General features: G+C 40.3%; 1 protein-coding gene across 1 annotated transcript in view; it reads right to left on the reverse strand.

Annotated features, from left to right (window-relative positions):
* Positions 1 to 7,375, reverse strand: part of LOC127584305 (rho-related BTB domain-containing protein 2-like) — a 59,461-nt gene extending 52,086 nt beyond the window's left edge. The window contains 3 exon segments of the mRNA XM_052040995.1: positions 2,161 to 2,346; positions 3,390 to 3,493; positions 7,179 to 7,375. Coding sequence (XP_051896955.1) covers positions 2,161 to 2,346; positions 3,390 to 3,493; positions 7,179 to 7,370 — 482 coding nt within the window. The 5' untranslated portion in view covers positions 7,371 to 7,375.
* Positions 7,376 to 10,101: the final 2,726 nt, after the last annotated feature.

The raw sequence follows: 10,101 nt of genomic DNA on the forward strand, positions 1-10,101 counted from the left end.
AGGATCAGTGCAGCGTAGCAACATGGCTCAAGTGGAAAATATCACCCACAAATAAAAGATCGAAAGCCACCAGTCTCCTAAACTTTCTCATTTATGGTTCTGTAAAGGATAGATTCAAAACCTCATAAGCTGCAATGTATTATTTGGAATCTATAATCACAGAGACCACTATTCTGTCTAAATAGTCAATGCTAGTGCTTATAGGAGTCTATCTTGCACCTATGTTCATCTCCTCCATCTTTCTCTTGCTTTCTCTCCTGCCTTAGATGGTTTTTCATTTATATGGCACCTTTAAAACTCCAGGCTGTTCCAAATTAAGCCCTCTTGAAGCACAGTCATTTTTTGTAACCCAAGGATCTCAGCAAGTTCCCACATGCAGCAATGTGATAGTGACACAATAATCTCTTTTAGTTATGCTAATTGAGGAATAACTATTGTTCAGGACCAGGGGTAATCCTTAGTTATGTTGCAGCCTGCAGGACTCAATACTGAATTCTCCAACTTCAGATAAACATAGAAAACCTACAGCACATACAGGCCCTTCGGCCCACAGAGTTGTGCCGAACATGTCCCTACCTTAGAAATTACTAGGCTTACCCATAGTCCTCTATTTTTCTAAACTCCGTGTACCCATCCAAAAGTCTCTTAAGAGACCCTATCCTATCCACCTCCACTGCCGGCAGCCCATTCCACGCACTCATCACTCTCTGAATAAAAAACCTACCCCTGACATCTCCTTTGTACCTACTCCCCAGCACCTTAAACCTGTGTCCTCTTGTGGCAACCATTTCAGCCCTGGGAAAAAACCTCTGACTATTCACACGATCAATGCCTCTCATCATCTTATACACCTCTATCAGGTCACCTCTCATCCTCCGTTGCTCTGATGGAGAAAAGGCAGAGCTCACTCAACCCTTTTTTCATAACTTGCTCTCTCTCTCGGTTTGTAGCAGGACTGGCCATTTCTGCTCGCCATTCCTCTCTTCAATCTTTGTCTTCCACTTGTACATTTCAGCCTGCCTAGCATATCCCAGTAGGCTCAACTACATAATGTCACTACATAGGCTATGCATTACACAGAACAAGGAGTTTAACTGTCCATTCAATGGCTACATTATTTCACTCTATTACAGACATTCCCTTTAGTCCACCCTTTGCCCTCTCCTTCTCTGCTACTTAGACTAACTTGCTTTTTCTCTTTCTCAGTTTTGATGAGGGGTCTTCAACCTGAATTGCTAACTGCTTCCCTCTCCAGATGCTGCCCGACCTGCTGAGTACTCCCAGCATTTTCTGTTTTTATGCCGGGGTAGCCCAGCAGCTTGTCTTCAGAATAGTTCATCAGAATCTATTATGTCTACATGAGGGAACAGACATTGCTTAAATGATTTCAGCAAAGCATGGCTCCTCTAATTGTGTAACACCACCTCAGTACTGTATGGCAATGTCAGCCTAGTTTTCTTTTCTGGAGTCCCTGGAATAGAACTTGAATTCATAACCTTCAGACATGGAGATAGAATCTATTAAGTGGTAACTGAAACTATTCTTTGTTGTATCAGTGCTTAGAACATTATTCAGGTGCATAATCAAATATAGAGAAGTAATTATAACATGAGACTGGTGTTGATCATTGCAAAGTTAATACAATAGATATTAGATGATAGTATAAATTGGAATCAACTGCATAATATTCAATTCTACTTACTTCATAAAACATCAGGCAGGGTAAATAGCAGCCATCTGCCTTGACATCCTATACACATAACCAATATTTTGATTTATTCCCCCTTTCTCCACACCCCCCCCCCCACCCCCCATTATTTATTCTTCACTTCCCTGAACATACTGACTCTTGCTGGATTCTTGATCCTCTTTGGAAACTCACTCAAGCTCTGATGAGATTGACAACGCAGAATGGTGAACGAATCCTGTGGAAAAATCCTGCCTTCACATTTCCATCATGAACATTTGAATCTAGTCCAAGTAGGAACCTTGAGCGGGATTCCCATTCCTTAACTCAGCCAGGAACCAATAGAGTAGTCATTCTAAGATCTCATCAATTTATTGGATTAACATTGGTGGAAAGCTTTTATTCTTAATTCATCTTAAACATATGCCTGGATTTTTGCTTATGTACTTTGATGGATATGTTAATGGACAAACCTGGCAAGAGGTCTTCGTGCGCGATTAACTGCTTCCAAGTCTGTGTACCGCAAGTCCAGCTGGCAACCAACCAAGATGACAGGTGCTCGTGGGCAGAAGTGTTTAATTTCCTGGTACCACATGGTTTTGACGTGGTGCAGAGAGTTGGGATTAGCAATTGAAAAACAGAGCACAACCACATCAGACCTGAGCAAGAGAAAACAAAACAATACAATTACACAATTGTTCACGGAAGTAACATATGCTTTGTTAAGGTTAGACCCGAAATCTCATAAGCGACAACATACTATTTGGTCTCCATTCGGTCCAAATAGTCCATGCTGGTGCTTATCAGAGCCTCCTTGCACTTATCTTCATCTTCCCCCTCCTTCTCCTGCTTTCTCTCTCATGTTTATCTTGCTTTCTCTTCAAAGCATTTGTAATTTACTGATTGGGCTGATATCTACATTTATCTATGAATCTAACAGAGGTGAACACCTGTTGCACATGGATAAAATCTTATGGTATCAGCCCAGCTCAGGTTCTCCTTGTGTTTAGGCAAGTATAAGTACCAGTAGAATCATTGCAGGTCGGATACATTTGTCAATGACAATATTTTAAAAAAATACAACAGATAAAACAATTTGCATGGGAAGCAGCTTCGTCTTTGGCATTGGTAGAATTGTTATTGCAGATTAATTAAATTGGGCAGATACGTAGAAAGAAACAGCAGTGCCCTTCCTAGAAAATAAAAATCAATCAGCTTGGGGTCTCCAATTGGTAGATTGGGTAATATAATTACACTATTTCCTTTGTTCAGGGTTAGTTTTGTTCAGGGTATTAGCACTGGACTGAAAAAAGGCCTTTTGGTTTTATGCAACCTCCTAGTTCCCTTTTCATAATGGTTAACCCCAGAATAGGTTTTGCAGGTGAGGTACATACTTAGGGAAGTGGAGAAATTCAACAGTTTTAATTTCTCAGAACATTCTGAACTAAAACAGAAAATGTCTTCAACCTGAAATGTTAGTTCTGTTTCTCTTTCCACAGATGCTGCCTGACCTGCTGAGTGTTTCTGGCATTTTCTGTTTTCATTTCAGATTTCCAGCATCTGCAGTTTCAGAATGTTCTGAACTTTGTGTCAATGTTTGCTTCACTACTTTTTTGATAAATGCTTCAATTAGAAATTTGATTATGGGGGATTTGCCCACTCTAACCCAAGCCAGGCCTGTTCACCTTTTGCATTGCTATACCTGCCATAGGCAAACCGTCTGTCCTTGTGATGATCACCAAATGTATCCCAGAGTCGCAATGATACACTGACATCATCAACTACATCACGGGAACGTTCCAGGACCTACGGAAAACAGAAGAAGTTGATTCTGTTGATGAAATGATTTTATGTAATTTACGTACAAGATCACCAATATTCAGTATCGATTGGGGTACAGGAGAAGAAAATGAACTGCAAACGTTGAACTAATTGAGAATGATTTAAAGAAGATTTAGGCACCTCTAATCTTATTATTCAATACCCTCCTCCCAACAATCAACGAAGCCACTGGAATGTTAAATTACATTGCTACAACAGTGGTGTAAAGGTCAAAAGAAGTTGCAGGTATGAATACATGCTCTGGGTCAGAATACACTGTGAACACCACATCTAATTTTGGTTGTTAAATTGCAAGGGAGAAATTATGATCTATTTTTATGACCTACGTGACTGAATTGAAATGCAAAATCAATTGTGAAATGGAAATGGCACACATGAAATTGAAATGTTGGCCTCCAAGGTGTAATGTGTGTATGCAGACTGCCAGGAAATTGGGAGTGGAATCATTCAACGTGCAATACACGGTTGACATTGTTGCTGCAAAATGGAGCACATATATATGCTAAAGAAACACGTGTTCACTGAACATTAGAGAGCAGTGCAGTGGCGCAGCAGGTAGAGCTGCTGTCTCTCAGCTCCAGGAACCTGGGTTCAGTCCTGACCTCCGGTGCTGTCTGTATGGAGTTTGTACATTTTCTCTGTGACTGTGTGGGTTTCCTCTGGGTGTTCCAGTTTTCTCCCACATCCTAAAGATGTGTCGGTTGGCAGGATGATTGGCCGGTGTAAATTGCCCCTAGGGTATAGATGAGAAGTAGAATCTGGGGGGGCGGGGAGTTGACAGGAAAATAATGGGATTTCTGTATGATTGGTGTAAGTGGATGCTTGATAGTTGGTGCAGGCTCGGTGGGCTGTAGGGCCTGTTTCTGTTTTGAGTGACTCTATGACTTTAAGAGCAGGCTTTAATGGGAGGAAGGCAGCCTGCTGGAAGGAAATTATCAGACCTGTCCTTACTCAAGCTGCTGTTGGTGAGTATGCAACTGAGGCTGGTCATCAATAACCTTAATGCCTCCATAGTCAAGGTAAGAATTGTTGTTTTAGGTGCGGTGGGAGGATGGAGTGGTGGGGGAGCTCCCTACGGTTCGGATCCTCCCCTCAGGAGCTCACCTCCACTACTGCAATGCAGTGCGTTGTCCTGTGTCTGACTAGCAAAAGCCAGTTCAGGAATTCTGTATCAAGCTCACATAAAAGTTGGGATATCAGGAACGTAGGTTTGCAATCCTTAGGTGAATCTCAGTGTGCTTACTGTACATTCCCACACTTAAAGTCTGTGATTTACTCCCCACAGCCCAGCAAGAAACTAATGTCAATCTGATGCACAAAGCCATCTGGTATGTTTCCCCACGTGCCAAAAATTTTCGAGCCCTGTATCTTAACAAGAGGAGAACTGCAAGGATGATTTGTAGTGTGAAAAGGCTGAGGGACTAGAAAATGTTGCAATAACAATCTGGATAGGAGCTGTCTAAGAAGCAATGTTTTAGAGATATGGAAGGTAGCTTTTCTGGAAAATTACTTTGTGATCCTTAATATTATCATTTTATGTCAACCTGAAAGGGCAGATAAGGGTAGGCTGGTTCAGTACAACATCCAATCAGAAACTCAACATATCTGAAAATGCAGCATTCCTTCACCTCCAACATATCAACTTAAATTACATGCTCAAATTTCTAGAGCATGGTCTGAACCTGGTGCGACTGTTGCAGACATTTTGATTTTCCTTTTAAGCTGCCTTTCCCAGATCTTTTAATCCAAAAACATTATCCATTTTTCATGTTTGCTCAAAACAACATAATGGTTGATGATATTTAATTTGTGTAGTTTTATTACATATTACACTTGAGTAAATTCTGAACACATTTCCCCATCAGAATGATAAAGATCTGAAATGAATTATTTTTAACATTTATAAAAACTAAGTGAGGATATTATGTATAGTACTAGATCTACAACCAAGGTATCAAAGCTTAAAATCCCACGATGGCTGAATCTGATGAAATATTAATTCTGTTACACTGTGACTTGTTTGTTATTTCCAGCATTTTCTGTTTCAATACAACATTTGAAAGATTCACAGTATTTTGTTTCTGTTTACCAGTCAGCTGTATACAAAAAGAAAATTCACCAAAGCTGCACTTCTGTAATAGCCCAACTGAATCCACCTGGACATAATCAGGAAAGGGAGCTTGCCACCTCTACCTGCTTGGATCTTCTACATGATCAAATCCCTAGGGTAACACGCACAAACTCAATTCTCACTTCTCAAGATGCTAGAACATAGAACGGTACAGCTCAGGAACAGGCACGTCAGCCCACGATGTTTGTGCCAACCATACTGCCAATTTAAACTACTCCCATCTGCTTACAGTTGGTCTATATCCCTCCACTCCCTGCCTGTTTATGTGCCTATCTAAATGCCTCTTTAACATAGCTAGTTCCATTTAATTCTATAATTTAAACCTTAATTATATTTGAAGTTAAAATCTCCTAGATGTTTTCCATTCTATTATCATTTTTACTTGACTTGGTGTGCCTACATTTAGCATGACTCTCTGTCAAATATAAACAGCCCTGTAATGAGATGGCACTGAGAGTGGCAACTGGGACCACTGTCCCCGTTTCAGATTGGGCAGAATTCACTCAACAATTGAATCGCAAACAGAAAATGCTGAAAATACTCAGCAGGTCAGACAGCATCAAAGGGGAGAGAAGCAGTGTTATCCTTTTGGTTGGGTGATATTTTACCCTAATTGGAAAATGTTATTGATTTAACAGTTTTTAAGCAAGTGCAATGCTGGGGAAAGTAGTGAAGGCAGAAAGGAACAGTCTGTGCTGGGATAGAGAGCACTTAATTACAAAATGGATGATGATGCAAGTGGGAATTGGACAATAACAGAAACAATAGGACAATATAGTCTGGAAGAAGGAAAAGCGATCTGATTGAATAGTACAAGATTCTGAAAGGGGTCGATAAAGTGGGTGCCAAGAAACTTCTTCCCTTATCTGGAAGGTCTAAACCAAAGTGGTACAGTCATAGGAGAAGGGGTCAGACATTTAGGGCAAAGAGTCAGGAGGAATTTCTTCACTCAGATCATTGTGGAGCTTAATAATTCTCCACACTAAAGGGCTATGGAAGGACAGCATTCAGTACATTCATGGCTGAGACCGATTGGTCTTTAGAATGCAGGGGAATCATGAGCTATTGAGATTGAGTGGTAGTATGGTTGCCATAATCTATCGGAATAGCATAGTAGGATTAAGGGCCTGTGGGTCATTCTTGTTCTATATTTCATGTTTAATGTCCTTACAGGGTGGTTCTAGAGGTGGCGTAAACACAGTCATTAACAATATTTGCCTTCCTAAAAAAAACACAAGTGGGTTTAATTCCATGTTGCATCTGCAGGATTGCAAGGTGCTTATATGAAAGAAATTGTGCTTCAATTTGAGCTTCTGTCAATACGAAATAGTATCGTGTGCAAGCATTGTTGTATTTACACTGTGCTCTCATGTTCAATTTCTCAATAACAAGTTCCATAAAATTTAATAAAAGCACATTAAAGTGCACAATATATATACATCTGTGCATTTTACAATCAACTGGGATTGATCTTGGATGGGCTGTAACACACCACGATAAAGTGCAGGCACTTCTTACCTCTTGGCAGACACGGTACTGGTCAATAGCCCAGACTGTTGGTACATGTGTAGCCAGTAGCTGGTATTGTGTTAAGGTGGCATTACATGCTCTCGCACAGATAAGTCTGGTCTTTCCAACTGCATTGTCACCCACAACCACACACTTGATTGTTTCTACATTTGGCCTTTCGTAGTCCATATCTCTATCCATCAACTGTAGGCTAGACACAATGAAAAGAACGGTCAGATTAAAAAATTGTACCAAAAGTTCAAAATATGCTCCTGAAGGCTGAAGGCTGTTTGGCTAATGATGACTGTGCTGGCTGTTTCTTGGAACAATGCAAGTCTCATTCCCTTGTCTTGCTTTACCCACATGTAGTTCTTGAGCTGTACGTGAGTATGCTGCAAGTTACAATGCTGTGGGGGCTCTGATAATGAAAGGAAGCTCTGGTGTGACTATACTTTTCATACTTGGCACTATATTCTCAAGAGTTTAGAAGAATGAGAGAAGAACTCATCAAAACATCCACAATTCTTAGAAGGGCTTGACAGGCTAGATGCAGGGAGGATGTTTCCCTTGGCTGAGGAGTCTAGGACCAGGGGACACAGTTTCAGAATAGTAGACCACTTAGGACTGAGATAAGGAAACAGTTCTTCACTCAGAGGGTGGCGAATCTTTGGAGTTCTCTACTCCATAGAGCAATGTCATCTCAGTTGTGTTAATTCAAAATCAGACTGACTGATTTCAGGACATTTAGGGAATCAAGGGCAATGGGTTGGTGCTGGAAGATGGTGCTGAAGTAGAAGATCATGTGTAATTTTAACAAATGGGAAGTTCAAAGAGTGGAACGACCTTATCCAGCTCATTTTATGTTCTTATGTAATGTACTTCATTGTCTGTAAAATGCTGAAATATCCTAAGTTTATGAAGGGACGTTTCTTTAAAAAAAATACACAATATTAGAAAAGCACCAATTATCTTACAAATGAAGTTTCCTCACAGCTATAATACAGTTCACAACCACTCTTTCACTCTCAAAGCACGGAAGGTCTTTTATCTGTGCTGTACTATATATAGATTTACTGTGTGCATCTATTACACATTGGTCTCTAGGAACACTGCACCAATAATCTCACAGGAGAGATTATACTGCTTTAGCAATATCACTACACGGCAGAGACATTAGCATTCCTTACAAACTGGGGGGAAAAAAATCACTTCCTTCTTATAAATAATATTTCAAATACTCTACAATAATGAAACTATGGTAAGCTCAGGCATCCAGACAAAAAAAACTTGGGTATCATCTGGCATTTATAAATGGCTTAAGCAATAATCATGAGTTCATTTTATTTCAATCCCTCAATTTTTTCACATTAGTACAAGAATATTTCTCCAATCCAATGTTATTTCACCTCACTGTTTTTTTTAAACTGAAGATATGGCTGATTTTGCCTGTTCAATTCAATGGACAGAAAATGACGTGGACATTCCAATCCGCCACAGTTTTGCTCACTATTGTACAACTTACGTCAGCAGAGTACCTGAGAAGTCCAATCAGCTCCTCACCTGATATTCATGCCTGCACCCTTTCAGCAGATGACTGAAGATCAGGATTCCCTACTGCTGAATGCCACAGCGTTCAGGCAAACTGTTGCCAATCCATCTTTAACAGAGGTGTACAGGGACCTTCTGTGGTCCACCTGAATCAGCTAATCTTTGGCTAAACTCAAGCCATGCAGGGAAGTCTTACCCATTGGTTTCTGATATTTACAATCTATTCAGCCCAGTTCATTAATAATGAAGTTACGGCTGGTTTAAGTAACAATCTGCTGGAAGAACTCAGCAGGTTGAGCAGCACCTGTGGGAGGAAAGGAATTGTCGACGTTTTGGATCGAATCTCTGCAATGATGCAGGGTTTCGACCTGAAACGTTAACTGTTCCTTTCCTCTCACAGATGCTGCTCAACCCGCTGAGTTCTCCCAGCAGATTGTTTGTTGCTCCAGATTCCAGCGTCTGCAGTCTCTTGTCTCTCTAGCCTGGTTTAAGTGTTCGACGATGTTCAGTGAAGGCATCATTGGCCACAGGCTGGAATCTCATAGTTACTTCCACAGAGTTAGCACTTTGAATCAGAAAGTTGTGATTTCAAGTTCTATTCCAGGGCCTACCACTATAAATCCAGGCTGACAATCTAGCAGACTTCAAAGCGTGATGAACTATCAAAGGTATGGCTAAACTGAGGCCTCACATTCCTCTGGGCATTTATGTGAGCATTATCTCATTTCTGATTGTGGGCACTTGCTGTGTGCAAATCACTGTTGTGTTTAGCACATTAGAATAGTAACTACACTTCAAAGTACTTTAGTAACTACACTATAAAGTACTGAAATGCCTGAGGTTATGAATGGCACTATAAATACAAGAATTTATTTCTCATTTACAGGGGAATCAGTAGGAAGTCCTCAGAATTGTTTATTCTTGCTCTCTTTCTGTTTCAGGAGCTGTGTTATTAGAGACACCTGTGCTGGGAAGGACATATATCTTTGCAATATCAATAAAAGGGAGTAAATCACTAAAAGGCAGAGTAAATATATGTTTTCCCACCAGGATTCTGTCAACTCAGATTCCTGAAATATAATCAACCTATCTTTGCAGTCATCTATTTTTCATGTCACTGAACACAATTCCAAAGACTATAATAGGTATGATCTATTTATAGGCTTAGTGAGGGCCTGGGAAACTGGAGTGCTGTTGAATTTATTTTGCACACCACAAATTTTGAGATCTAATTTCAGTGGCATTAGACTCGGGCACTAAAAGGCTTTCAGTTATTATGTTATGCAGCATCAATGATATTACAAAAGGCACTGCTATGGAACAACAAGCTGGTGCTGCAATAAAAACATAAAATGCTGGAAACACTCAGCAGATCAGGCAGTAT

Source organism: Pristis pectinata, chromosome 29 (genome assembly GCF_009764475.1).
Source record: "Pristis pectinata isolate sPriPec2 chromosome 29, sPriPec2.1.pri, whole genome shotgun sequence".
Taxonomy (NCBI): domain Eukaryota; kingdom Metazoa; phylum Chordata; class Chondrichthyes; order Rhinopristiformes; family Pristidae; genus Pristis; species Pristis pectinata.